Consider the following 14,522-nt stretch of genomic DNA (forward strand, 5'->3'; position numbering starts at 1 on the left):
TTAGAGAAGTTACATCATACTGTCTTGGAAACACTGTGACAGTTTTTGGACAAACTCCTCCCTCCTTTGCCTCCCCAAGCAACTGCAGGAATCCCACATTCAAGGCTGGAGAGAAAACTGTCCAGTGGGGTCAAGGTCTGAAATGCCGACTGGAAGAGACAGGGAGCAGAGGGCTGGTGCCTTTAAGGGTCAGGATCAAGCTTGATTTTTATTCAAAAGCAGCAAATATTTATTGGGCGTGTGCTATTAATAAATCATGTGGCAGCAGGATGCATGAATACCATCCCACTGAATTCTCACAATGGAAGCATTTTTTATTATGTATCAAAGCATAGAAGTATAATATCAAAATAGAATTGAGTAAACCCTGCCAGTCAGGGAGAACACTCTGGATTTCTCCACTTAACTGCTCTTTCAACTTCATCCAAAAGTTGTGACCATGGTTAAAAAAACAAATCTGAAAGTGCAGACATCAGCATTTGCCTCCACTCTTTCTTGCAGACGAGTTCCTTAGTTTCTCCTACTTTACAGGGCGTTAGAATTCATGTGTCATGGTTGAAATACAGAACCACATATTTTTCACTGTAATGCAAAGATAAGAGTTTTTGCGTAGTAATTTTGACGACACAAGAATTTTTGAGGTCACTTTAGAATGTAACCTGTATATGTAGAATATGACTGCATGGTAATTTTTTTTTTCTTTTTATCAGGTCGCCTGGAAGATCAATATATTATTAGATTTATGAAAGAAAAGCTAAAATCCATGCCTTGCAGGAATCAAGGTTACATTTTGGATGGATTCCCAAAGACCTATGATCAGGCCAAAGACCTGTTCAGCCGTAAGTGTGGGTGTTCCTTTTGTTTTGAATGTTTACATTCAGATAAGTTGCAACTTTATTGTTCAGAGTAATAACGGTCACAATTAAAAAAATCAGAGGGACTATATCTAAAATACAAGCTTTCCTTGTTACAGCTAGTTTTCATGAGTGACTCAGTTAAAACATTTACATTTTTGAGCTGTCCTTCATAATAATATGTAATGAATTCAATGATGTATATTTTGTTTTACTAGAAGAGGATGAGGAGGAGGAAGAAGAAGGCAGAGGCAAAATGTTTCCCTATGATAAACTAATCATACCTGGTAAGTTTAAGCTACTTCTCCAAGGTCATATTTAAAGGAACGTCATTTGATATCTCTTTTGTACCACAACAACATTTTTTATGTTGATAAAGTAGGTTTGTTTGTATTAGGAAAAAAGTAAAGCAATATCCTTAATATCAAATTCCAACCTAAAGAATGCACTGGGGGTAATGGATAGAGTCCCTATGAGAACATTCATATCTGCTGTTCCCTTCTGTGACAGAGCAGAAAAGTTAGCCAATCTGTTGGTGCCCTGACTTCCTTTCTTTTTTGTTTTTCTGTACTTTTTTAAAACTTGAGATATAGTTGATTTACAACATTATATAAATTTCAGGTATATAGCATAATACAGCATAGTGATTCACAATTTTTTTAAAAGTCTTTATTGACTGTGTTACAACATTGCTTCTGTTTTGCGTTTTGGTTTTTCAGCCATGAGGCATATGGGATCTTAGGGATCAAACCCTCACCCCCTGCAGTGGAAGGTGTAGTCTTAACCACCAGACCATCAGGGAAGTTCTGATTCACTTTTTAAAAAATTTTTTCCTTTTTTTTTTTTTGATTTAACAGTGTTTTAAAATTGTGCTCCATTTGTAGTTATTACAAAATATTGCCTCTATTCCCTGTGCTCTACAGTGTCCTGGGGAGAGTTGTCAGTTGGTGAGACCGCCAGGGACTGGGTCACTGCCCTTCCTTCCTGCTCTGCTTTAGGTCCTGGCCATGCCATTGTCTCTTCTGGAAGACATCCAGAATCCAGAATCGAGACTGGGCAGGAAGAAGCTGCTCGGGTCCCTAACCACCACAAGTTTATCCTTTTAGGTATTTACCCAGAGCTCTCACTACATACCCTTAAAAGAGAAGTATCAACAATGTGTTCCATGAAAAAGGATTTGCTGAGTACCTAGCAGGCATTTCTTGTGACTCCGCCATCAACTTTAAAAGTTTTTTTCTTCTTCTTCTTTTTTTTTTTTAAGTCAGTTTGCATGAGGTTTAACCAAGTTCCGGTCATATGATAAATACAAGAATAGCTATTTTCTTAGCCCAGGGATGTAGCTTGGAAGAGGCTGCTCACTGTGTCAAAGTCCCCAAGAGAGACAATTCACAGCTGTAATCCTTTCCTCCTCCTGGCCCAGGCACAGCTTGTGATGAAGCTTCTGGAAGCAGAGACATCAGGGAGCAGTCATCCTCAAGGATGGATATATACTGTTTGCCTGAGGCAGGATCACAAAATGCCAGAGGAATGGGTTCTCTTAGGTTTCCCATTAATTTCTGTACTTGCCTCCAGAAAGGTTAAAAAGTAAAGTCGACTGGTCTAAATAAGCCCATCTGTCCAGTTTATGAGACTTTAGCACTTCTGGGCGATAGGCATTCATTCTAAACCCCATGGTAAATCCTCCTGTTCTCCCTGAGGCAGCTGGATAAAATTCAGCTCAACCCACCATCTGCCACGTAACAGGCAGGACACGCGAGGGAAGCTTATTGAGCTTCTCCATGAGCTTGGGAGGCAGGAATTACTCCCTTGTTTACCAGATCCCGAGCCTGAAGTCCAGAGACTGATCCAAGCCCTCTTCGCTGGTAAATGTGAGGGCTTGAATTCAGATTCATATCTTCTCATGCCACTGCCTCCAAAAACCAGAGCGAATGAAACCCCTCCCTAAGATAAGAAAATGGAAACACAAGAGGTAAAAAGATATGCAGTTCTTAGTCCTGATCCACGGGGCTGCTCTCTGCCGGGTATGGTCCAAACACGTCCATGATGAAATCTCTTTGGAATGTCTAGTCTGTTCTTTTCAATTAGCCCCCCTCCCCCCTTTTTAAAAAGAAATTGTCATTAGTTTCTCTCTTCCTGAAAAAAATCAGATCATTGTCTCATTTGAACTGTGAGATTTTAATTAATGGAAATGACAGAGACATGAGAGGCTAATGCCATTGAAAGAAGAATTTATTCCTCATATTTCCCCAGAGAAGGGAGTGTGGGAACCATCCAGGGCCACTGGGAGAAGCACCAGGGTTGGTCAGGAGGCAGGGGAAAGTCTAGGACTCAGCCTCTCTTGAGATTACTGTGGGAAAGGCAGGGGATTGACTAGTATGAGTAGTTGCAGTGGGCTTTGGTCTCTAGCTGCCTGGTCCTGGCCCTGGCCCTGGCCCTGGGATGAGTAAAGGCAGGAGAAATACTGACTTGGTGTGTAAGTTACATAAAAGGGGCGGTTGGCTTGCATACGTGAAGTGTGCACTGAGGGGTGGATGAAATGCTCACTGTCATTAATAATGATCCATGTGTCAAATATTCGATAAGCACTGACTGTGTTATACTGAACATAGATGTTTCATAGCATGAAGTGAGCAAATAGGTTGATCTATGAAAAATTAAAGTCCCAGGGAAGTCCCTGTTTATATTAATTTGGCAAATTGGCCATCAGAGCATTTTGCTCATAGCTGTGAGTCTCTTTGGGAAATGGTGATATTGTGCTGGAAATGTGTCAAGGTGACAATTGACTGGGCAGCTGACAACAGATGTATCACAGGGTTATTAGAGATTTGGATTGACAATTTCTCCTTTTTAATTTTTGGCCATGCCACATGGCTTGTAGGATCTTAGTTCCTTGACCAGAGATTGAACCTGTCTCTTGGCAGGAGAAGTGTGGAGTCCTAACCACTGGACTTCAAGGGAATTCCCAATTTTTGCTGTTTTTATTGAAAAGAGGGAAGGAAGGAAAGCAGAAAGGAAGAAACGGAGGAAGGGAAAGAAAAACAATAGATCTTACAAGATGCCCATTAATTGGGCCTCCCAGGTGACTTAGAGGTGAAGAGTGTGCCCAGTGCGGGAGCCGCTCCCTGGGTGGGAGAGATCCCCGGGAGGAGGAAATGGCAACCCACTCTGTTGTAGCCACGAGTTCCAGGAAACAAACTCACTCAGAAGGACAATGCAGATAGTGGAGTGCAGTTTATTACGCCAGTGGGCCCAAGGCAGAGTCTCCTCTTAGCCAAGGACCCGTACCAGTTTTTGTGAAAACCTTATATACCCTAAATGTACTTGCTCAAACCCACCTCCCCAAATTCCTTGAAACTAGTCTGGACAAGGTAAAAAAGAGATACGATCAAAGTTAACCAATGATTCACGTGTCACTGCTACTGCTGCTAAGTCACTTAAGTCGTGTCCGACTCTGTGCGACCCCATAGACGGCAGCCCACCAGGCTCCCCCGTCCCTGGGATTCTCCAGGCAAGAACACTGGAGTGGGTTGCCGTTTCCTTCTCCAATGCATGAAAAGTGAAGAGTGAAAGTGAAGTCGCTCAGTCGTGCCGGACCGTTAGCGACCCCATGGACTGCAGCCTTCCAGGCTCCTCCGTCCAAGGGATTTTCCAGGCAAGAGGACTGGAGTGGGGTGCCATTGCCTTCTCCATCATGTGTCACAAGACTAGATAAACAGTAGACATTTATCAATAGGACTGTGGTCATATCCCGATAAACATAATGGAATTTACGACTTTGTTCTGTTACAGAGATAATTAGTGTATTCTTTTAGGCAACGGAGAGTCCAAGTCCAAGTCCTGAGGCTCTTTTATCCAGGGGGTCTGGTTTCCCATTGGTATGCCGTTTCTATAGACACCGGGCACAAAGTTCAGAGTGCAGTGGGAGGGTGACCATGCGTGTAGCCTAATGTTCTCAGCCTGGCCTAAGATGGAGTCCAGCTCTGTCTGTTTCCTCCTTCAACTCCAGTATTCTTGCCTAGGAAATCCCATGGACAGAGGAGCCTCGTGGGCTACAGTCCATGGGGTCACAAAGAGTCGGACACGACTGAGCGACTGAGCACGTGCGCATGGGCTTCACTGGGGGGGTGGTCTCTGGAAACATGGTGATTTGTATCTGTCCTCCACCAGAGGCAGCAAGAAGGCCAATTGGCCAGGCCCTCTGTGGCAACAGGATTTCCCAGCTGGTAACCAGACGTCTGGGTTGAGCAGTGGCGGGTCTGCCAGCACCTGCTTGCCGGCTCCAGGGCCCCTGTGTGAACTCACAAGCTCCTTCTCTCCAGAGTTCGTGTGTTCACTGGATGCGTCCGACGAGTTCCTCAAGGAGCGGGTGATGAATCTCCCCGAGAGCATCGTGACAGGGACCCACTACAGCCAGGACCGGTTCCTCCGGGCTCTGAGCAACTACCGGGACGTCAACACCGAAGACGAGACTGTCCTCAACTACTTCGACGAACTTGAAATCCACCCAATCCATATAGGTACGAAATAAACTCAAGGATAAAGTGAACGTGGAGCACCACGGCCCAGTGTCTGCACCCCCAGCCAGCCTGGGGCATGCCTGTCATAGGGCTGGGGGAGCGGAGGACAGTACAAGTGTGTGTCTAGGGCCCAGGACGTCACAAGAAAAGACAGGGGAGTTGTCTACTTGAGGATTTAGTGGAGTGGGTGGGGGGTGGGGAGCGTTACTGTTGTACGAAAACGTGGATGTATTACGAAGGTGAATGCCAAATGGCATTATTTATTTTACCAAATTGGCTTTTATTTTTATTTTAACGAATGAGGCAATTGATTAACCCGGTATCGTTTGTTGTAAAGCTTCTTGTTGGCAGCTGCCACCTGTGTGTGATTCTGTTCCGGTCTCTATGTCCACGAGGTCAGTTTGTGGCCCCCATCCTGGTCCTGTTCCACCAATTTCAGTCTCTCCAGGGCTTGGAGGACCCGGCGGGCCACACTCTTGGAGCCTCTGCCGAAGTAGCCGGGCATGACACCATTCTCTGATGCTCCCCCACCCCCCCCACCCCCGACAGATCTGGGTTTCAGAGCCAACCCCGGTTCCAGCCCGGAGGTACAGGTGCCAGGCTGTGGCAGCTGCTCATGTAGAACCACTTCTCATTGTAGGGAGCAAGCTCTTTATGTTTGGCCAGCTTGACCGTGTCCACCCATTCAGGGACTTTCAGCTTCCCGGACCTCTAAGGAAGGCTGCTGGAGTTCTGATGCACTTCTGCGGCTTCACGTCTTTTACAGTAACTCCAGGCACGATGCGCCCTCTGCACTGCTAGCCAGGGGAACGGGGGATTTTTAAAAAATATTTGATTTATTCATTTGGCTACGCTGGGTCTTCGTTGTGGCATGTGAGATCTAGCTCCCTGACCAGGGATCAAACCCAGGCCCCCCTACATTGGGAGCGAGGAGTCTTAGCCAAATCAGGAAGTCCCCAAATTGGCATTTTTTTAAGGGTACTTAAAGTTACATGGTTTGCTGCCAGCTGCATTGGACCATTTCCCCAGCATCCTTGGGAGGTGCCTTCTGTTCCCATAGCATTGCACTGGTGTTCTTCACAAAGCCCCTCCTGGCCTTTAGACTGGCCAACTCACCCCTGGTTGCTGTTGTTTGTTGTTTCATCACTAAGTTGTGTCTGACTCTTGTGACCCCATGGACTGCAGCACGCCAGGCTTCACAATCTCCCGGAGTTTGCTCAAACTCATGTTTATTGCGGAGAAGGCAATGGCAACCCACTCCGGTACTCCTGCCTGGAAAATCCCATGGACGGAGGAGCCTGGTAGGCTGCAGTCCATGGAGCACTAAGAGTCGGAATGACTAAGCAGCTTCACTTTCACTTTTCCTTTCATGCATTGGAGTAGGAAATGGCAACCCACTCCAGTGTTCTTGCCTGGAGAATCCCAGAGACAGGGGAGCCTGGTGGGCTGCCATCTGTGGGGTCACACAGAGTTGGACACAACTGAAGTGACTTAGTATTAGCAGCAGCATGTTCATTGAGTTGGTGATGCTATCTAACCATCTTATCCTCTGCTGCCCCCTTCTCCTCCTGCCTTCAATCTTTCCCAGCATCAAGGTCTTTCCAATGAGTCAGCTCTTTGCTTCAAGTGGCCGAAGAAATGGAACTTCAGCTTTACCATCAGTCCTTCCAATGAATATTCAGGGTTGATTTCCTTCAGGATTGAGTGGTTTGATCTCCTTGCTATCCAAGGGACTCTCAAGAGTCTTCTCCAACACCACAATTCAGAAGCATCGGTTCTTCAGCTCTCAGTCTTCTTTATGGTCCAACTCTTAGTCCATACATGACTACTGGGAAAACCATAGCTTTGACTAGACAGATCTTTGTTGGCAAAGTAATGTCTCTGCTTTTTGGTATGCTGTCTAGGCATTAACTCACTCTTAGCTACTCAGAAATCAAATAGCTCTTCATCGCATTCCTCCTGTTTCCTGTAAACACTTAACTCAGAGCTGAGCACCCAGCAAGCATGCAGTGAGCATGCTGTCTCATCAGCCTCACCGCAGCCTCATCGTTGCTACCTCCAGATCCTTTCTGTTGTGGCTGGTTTCTCCTCCTCTTGGCTCAGTGAACCACTGAACTTCCTTTCTGGTTTTCTGGATCCTGACACCTCTGCTTCCTCCGGGTTTGCTGAAAAAAATTGCTAATCTGATGGCAGCTTAGTGCCCAGGTTGACCTTTGGGGCCTCCCAAGGCCTCTCTCCATCCCCTCAAACCAGCTGGGACACATCCCAGTCCTGGAGTACTGGGAGGCTTAGAGCTGACAGAAACTGTCAGCAGGAGAGCTGATTCCAGTTTCTAGCTCTGCCTCAGTATTCTCATCTGTGAAATAGGAAAATAATCCCTGGCTTGTGACTAATGGTGGGGATTAGAGATAGGAGGTGTCTGGCACATTGGTGAAGTTCAACAGCTGGTAGTTAATCTTATTATTAGTACAACAGTAAGGCAGAAAGTGATGTGTATTATGAAATGAGAATACATTTATCAGTCTGCAAATTCTGCTCTGTTTTGCACCCTCAGAAGTGATTGGATTTTGTCTTCATCTGGACAGGCCTGTGTACGTTGCACACCAAGTTCTATAGGTAGAAGCTAAGGATTCTACACCTACTAATACGGGAAGTAGTTTACACGATTTACCCAGAGAACTTGGAAGGAGTGGTGAGCAAACTTCATAAAAGTAGTGATTGTCATCTTTTTCAGTAAAACCCCCCAAAACTATTTATGGAATGATGAGGAGAGCCCCAGGGAGAAACAAGGCAGAAATGATGAGGTGGAATGAATGAGTGAGTGATCACTGTCTTCTGCCTCATTCCGTGCCCGTCACTTTTGGCCTCATCTTCACACTCACAACCAGAGACAAGGGAAAAGCAAAGGGGTGTAATGTATCCCAGCGATGGGCATAGGGGAGGGCGTCAAGGTCAGGAACGCGCCCAGCCTCTGGAGGGTCTTGAATGGGGCCCTGGAAGGATGCTGGCACCTGCGTCCTGTCGCTGCACCTCTGTACCCCACTTCTCTCTCAGCATCTCTTTCTGCCCTTTAGTTATTTATTTTTTTGGCCACACCATGCAGCATCTTAGTTCCCTGACCAGGGATTGAACCTGAGCCCCCAGCATTGGAAGTGAGGAGTCTTAACCGCTGAATTGCCAGGGATGTCCGCTCTGCATCTTTTTTCTCTTTTGCTCTTTGAACCAGGTCTCTCTCCTTTCTCTGGCCCACGTGGTAAATGAAGGCTGCCTCACAGCCCTGAAGTTTCCATGTTAACACTGGGAGCCAAGCCCGTAGCTAGATGTGTCTCTTTCCATCCTAATTGTACATACTTAGACGAGCAGATGGGAGGTCATGGTTGGGTCAGGTGCGCACGCCCCAGCTAATCCTCCATTCATCCTTCCCAAGGTCAGGGCAGAAGTACTCCTGGAGGCAGCAGTGTTCTATCTTTCAAGTACATCAGGGGTGTAATGCTCTACTAGGGGAGCCAAGGAGAAATGCATTGAAATGTCAGAGCTCAGGCAACCAGGAAGTGAGTTTGTGTATGTGTGTGTGTGTGTTTTGGTTTGGTCTTGCTTCTTGATGGGCTTGTTTCCACCCACCGACCAATGTACTTGGCTCCGTTCTTCCCCTCGTCCCATGTTGGAACCTGGCAGAGCTTCTAGCCTAGGTCAAGGTTCTATAGTCCAAACACGGGGGGCGGGGAGTGCAGCAGTGGCTGTGCTTGGCGGCTGGTGAGCAGTTACTCCCGAGGAAGGGCTGGAGGCGCTTAGCTCTCAAATGCACCTACTGCTCACCCTTCTGTGCAGAGACCTTCCAAGCAAGCCCGGAGACTGGTGTAGAATTTACTATTCAGTGAATTGTGCAGGGAGGAACTTCCTGTTGTCAGCAAGCCTTCCCCACTCTCCCCTTCCCCTCCCAGATCCCCTTCTCCCCCTCCTCCTCTTTTTTCTCATTCTCCTTCTGGTCTTCTTGTTAACATCAGTCACATATTCTGGAGTTTGGACTTTCTCTGATTCAATCAGGCAAACTGAAAAAGTTAATTAAAAAAAAAAAGAATTGAAAATGTATCCCAGAATCACTGATTCTCAGAAACAGAAAACCAAAGAAACCTGGAGGTCACTCAGCCCCCTCTCCGCCCACATCCAGGTGCAGGACTTCCTTTTGTGGAAATCCCCCTGAGTGAAGTGCCCTAGTCTTGCTTAAACGCCTCCCAGGGTGGAGAACTCACTCCTTTGAGGAGGTCCACACCCCCATCCATCCACTCAAATCAGAGGCAGGTGTCACAGCTCAGAGACCCGAGCCCCAGGCTTGCTCCCCGTAACTCTCAGAGACCAGTTTGATATTTGCCAGTCAGGCCAGAAATTCTAGACTGTGCTGGTAAACTCAAAAAGGAAAACCCCATATAGTAATTTACACAATTCGCCATCACAGGATTACAGTAATGAAGAATTTTCCTAAGTCTGGTCTCAGGATAGATTGTGAGCAGGGACCAGACTATGAAAAAGTCTGTGTGGGTCTCTTTCTCTCTCCTAATAATTAAAGATGTAGGAAGACTCGAAGATGCTCAGAACAGACTTGCCATCAAACAGCTCATCAAGGAGGTCGGGGAGCCTCGAAATTATGGCTTAACGGATGAAGAAAAGGCGGAAGAGGAGCGGAAGGCTGCTGAGGAACGGCTGGCCAGGGAGGCCATGGAGGAGGCAGAGAGAGAGCACAAGGAGGCCGTGGAGACTGCTGAGAAGATCGCTCGCTGGGAGGAATGGGTGAGTGTGTGCCCGTGTGTGGGGTGGGGGTGCGGGGTGCGGCGCTGGCAAAGCCATCCGGGCCTGTAGCGCTTCCCATCCTAATAGAGAAATGTCGTGCAAATAACCCAAACGATTTTGTTGTTGTTTGTTGTTGTTTATTTTCTCATATATATCATTTTTTAAAAATTTATTTCAATGTCGTGCAAATAACCCAAACAATTTTGTTGTTGTTTGTTGTTGTTTATTTTCTCATATATATCATTTTTTAAAAATTTATTTCCTATGTACCATTTAAAAGAACATGCCCTTGGTCTTTTGCTAAGTAAAAACAGCTAGGACTTCCCTGGTGGGCCAGTGGTTAAGAATCTGCCTGTCAATGCAGGGGACACAAAGTTTGACCCCTGGTCCCGGAAGATTCCACGTGCCATGGAGCAACTCAGCCCGTCCACCACAATCACTGAGCCCGAGGCCCTGGAGCCCACACACAGAAACAAAGGCCCAGCACTGCCAAAAAAAAAAAGTTAAAAAAAATACCAATGAGCCACTGATGTAGTATGAACAGTACTGCTGCAAAAGTGTACCATTTGGCAGCATTGTCAATCTGGGGATTTCGTTTGGTTTCCCTCCATTTACCCATCTAACTTGGGTGGTCAGCCTCATTTCACCCTCCTTCTCACCACTGAGTCTTCTTATCTATTCTGCCTCCAAAAACCACACGCAGATCCACCCACAGGGCTCCACTTCTGCTGACCAGGGTGCTAGACTCACGTGGTGCCTTCTTTTTGTCTCCCCAGCTCCACCCCCTCCATCTCCAGTCTGCCCCCCTGCTGATGCCTGGCGGTCCATCTAATATATAGACCCACCGCGGCCATTCTCTGTTTAAAGTCTTCACAGACTGTTCATCATCATTAGATGAAAGTACAAACTCCTTATTGTGGGCCCCAGGGTCCTCTGTGACCTGGCTCCTTCTAAGGTCATTTAAACAACTTGCCACCTGTGTGATTCACTTCCTCCTTGCTTTTGAGTCTTTGCTAAATGAAGCCTTTTCTGCTGCTGCTGCTAAGTCACTTCAGTCGTGTCCAACTCTGTGATCCCATAGACGGCAGCCCACCAGGCTCCCCCGTCCCTGGGATTCTCCAGGCAAGAACACTGGAGTGGGTTGCCATTTCCTTCTCCAATGCATGAAAGTGAAAAGTGAAAGGGAAGTCGCTCAGTCATGTCTGTCCAACCCTCACCAACCCCATGGACTGCAGCCCACCAGGCTCCTCCGTCCATGGGATTTTCCAAGCAGGAGTACTGGAGTGGGGTGCCATTGCCTTCTCCGAAATGAAGCCTTTAGTCTTTGTCAAAGTAAGTCTGTCTAATAAGATCTTTCCTGGGCACCATATTTAAAGTTCAATACCTGCCCCTCAGCATAACGTGTCATATCCCTTTCTATACATTTAAATTTCCCCCTTTGGGACTTCCGTGGCAGCCCAGAGGTTGAGACTTCCAGCGTCCATTGCAGGGGGCATGGGTTCAATCCCTGGTGGGGGAACTAAGATCCCGCATATTGTGCAGCATGGCCACATTCATTCAAAAATGAATTTGCACTTATGGTTTGTACTCTTTGCACTTATTTCCCCTCTGTCCATGGGATTCTCCAGGCAAGAAGACTGGGGTGGGTTGCCTTGCCCTCCTCCAAAGGATCTTCTGGAAGTAGGGATCAAACCAGTGTCTCCTGCATTGGTGGGCAGATTCTTTACCACTAAGCCCCCAGGGAAGCCTAAAGCAATGTATATTTTATATCTTTGTCTGTGTAATGTCTTTTGCTGTCTTTTGTTTAACTAATGTCCAGGAGTAGGCTGGACTGATGTGCTTAAGCCCCACCCAATCCCCTAGGCTGAAAAGGGAGATTTCTCAAAGGAAATCTGGAATTATTAGTCCTGAGAGAGAGGGACCGGATGCTGAGCAAGGCATAAACACAAGCCCACCAGACCAATACCTTCTAGACTTTCTATTAGACTTCTACAATTCTATGATCCTTCCTTCCTTCTTTTCTTTCTCTCACTTTGCTTGATCTGGGCAGCTAGAAATTATTTCAGTGTAAGAAGTGAGATAGGTATCCAGTTTATTATTTTCTAAGTGACCATGCACTTGTTAAAACACCATTTACATCTTTTCTCTGCCGATTGGAAACACCATCTTTATCATAACGTAATGAACATTGCTACTTCTAGTGGACTCTGGGGTGAGTTGTATGAAACTGTTCTTCTTTTTCCGTCTATTTACCCTACCCACAATGTTCTATTTGTAGAATAAACGACTAGAGGAAGTGAAAAGAGAAGAAAGAGAATTATTGGAGGCCCAGTCTATTCCCTTGAGAAACTATTTAATGACCTATGTTATGCCAACACTTATGCAGGGTCTGAATGAGTGTTGTAAGGTCAGACCTGATGATCCTGTTGATTTTCTGGTAAGAGATTTAAGTGTCTTTTTTTTTTTTAAATATCAATTTGAAAATAAAATATACCCAAATATAAATGAAAAACCAATTGAGACAGAAAAATTGTGTATCTGGTTATTTTGGAAATAGCCTTTAATACCTTCATCATAGTTTATAATAGTTTATAATAAGTTTCATCATAGTTTATAAGACTTTTATTACTCATTTGAAAGTAAAAAGTTTATATACTTGCATTTTTATGTTTTTAAGTGTTGGTTTGTTTTATTATTAAATGTCTAGAATTAAAGTAATGGAAACTATGTTAATAATGAGGACTATTTCTTATTTAGTTGCTTCCAACTCTTATGCAACCCCATGGACTTGCAGTCCTCCAGTCTCCTCTGTCCATGAGATTTCCCAGCAGAAAATACTGGAGTGGGTTGTCATTTCCTTGTTCAACTTCCATTTTTAAGTACAATGAATTTTCACTTTTATAGTACAAACTAATGTACTATTAATTCTAAAAAATAATACATTTTAAATTGCTGGCACTTTTTTTTTTCAATTATAGGCAGAATATCTTTTCAAGAATAATCCTGAAACGTAGTAAAACTATGAAGATATCATGTCATGTGCTTTGCCGAGCTCAAGATGAGTTTAACATAGTAATTTGAAAAACTGCTTTAAAAAAAAATGCTTTTCTAGTTTTGGGGAAATTCTTTTCTTTCTTCCTGCAATCAAATATTTTATTAAGTAAAATCATAAAAAGCCCTATGGTAATGAGTCACTACTTCATTAAAACCTTGCATGCTAACTTGCTTTGTCGTGTCTGTGTGACCCTATCGACTGTGTGACCCACCAGGCTCCTCTGTCCATGGGATTCTCCAGGCAAGAATGCTGGAATGGGTTGCCATTTCCTCTTCCAGGGGATCTTCCCAAACCAGAGACCAAACCCGTGTCCCCTGTGTCTCCTTCATTGGCACGCAGATTCTTTATCTCTAGTGACGCCTGGGAAGCCTAATTAAAACCACATTTGAGAGGTAAATTGTTAAGGTGTATCTGTGTATAGCTCATGGGATAAATGCTGATTTACTATTTCACTCTTCATCGGAGTATTCTGCATGATAATGTTCAAAGTAACTCAATTTACAGCATGAAGAAAGTCAGACTACATATTATTCCAACATGTGAGCTAATGATTTTATGTGACTTGTTATGGCCCCTGCACCAATGGTGTTAGAAATGAAAATATATCAGAACAGTTTTTGCTTTTTGAATCACAGGAAGTCAAACAGGGTTGGTTTCTGCAAGGTGGTTTCTGAGTTTAAGATCAGCACCCAACCTGTGAGGCAGAGACAATTATAAACTTCTTGGTATAAAAATTCATGTAACAGGATGAATAATTTTTAACATCTGTGATAATTAGAAAGTAGCTGAATATTCTTAACAAAATAACTTTACCATATCAGTTCAGTTCAGTCGCTCAGTTGTGTCCAACTCTTTGCGACCCCATGAATCACAGCACACCAGGTCTCCCTGTCCATCACCAACTCCCGGAGTTCACCCAGACTCACATCCAACGAGTCAGTGATGCCATCCAGCCATCTCATCCTCTGTCGTCCCCTTCTCCTCCTGCCCCCAATCCCTCCCAGCATCAGAGTCTTTTCCCAGCATCAGAGTCTTTTCCAGTGAGTCAACTCTTTGCATTAGGTGGCCAAAGTACTGGAGTTTCAGCTTTAGCATCATTCCTTCCAAAGAAATCCCAGGGCTGATCTCCTTCAGAATGGACTGGTTGGATCTCCTTGCAGTCCAAGGGACTCTCAAGAGTCTTCTCCAACACCACAGTTCAAAAGCATCAATTCTTCGGTGCTCAGCCTTCTTCACAGTCCAACTCTCACATCCATACATGACCACAGGAAAAACCATAGCCTTGACTAGACGAACCTTTGTTGGCAAAGT

General features: G+C 45.2%; 1 protein-coding gene and 1 pseudogene across 1 annotated transcript in view; one reads left to right on the plus strand and one right to left on the minus strand.

Moving 5' to 3' along the window:
* AK7 (adenylate kinase 7) overlaps nucleotides 1-13,377 on the plus strand; it is a 68,015-nt gene extending 54,638 nt beyond the window's left edge. Inside the window, exons 13-18 of the mRNA XM_019983944.2 lie at nucleotides 711-839; nucleotides 1,073-1,141; nucleotides 5,174-5,371; nucleotides 9,936-10,156; nucleotides 12,435-12,593; nucleotides 13,135-13,377. Of these exons, the coding sequence (XP_019839503.2) occupies nucleotides 711-839; nucleotides 1,073-1,141; nucleotides 5,174-5,371; nucleotides 9,936-10,156; nucleotides 12,435-12,593; nucleotides 13,135-13,170 (812 nt within the window). The 3' untranslated portion in view covers nucleotides 13,171-13,377. The remainder of the gene's footprint in view (nucleotides 1-710; nucleotides 840-1,072; nucleotides 1,142-5,173; nucleotides 5,372-9,935; nucleotides 10,157-12,434; nucleotides 12,594-13,134) is intronic.
* Nucleotides 5,658-9,651, minus strand: LOC109575108 (small ribosomal subunit protein eS19-like; annotated as a pseudogene).
* Nucleotides 13,378-14,522: the final 1,145 nt, after the last annotated feature.

The sequence above is a fragment of the Bos indicus genome, chromosome 21 (assembly GCF_029378745.1).
Source record: "Bos indicus isolate NIAB-ARS_2022 breed Sahiwal x Tharparkar chromosome 21, NIAB-ARS_B.indTharparkar_mat_pri_1.0, whole genome shotgun sequence".
In the NCBI taxonomy this organism is placed as follows: Eukaryota; Metazoa; Chordata; class Mammalia; order Artiodactyla; family Bovidae; genus Bos; species Bos indicus.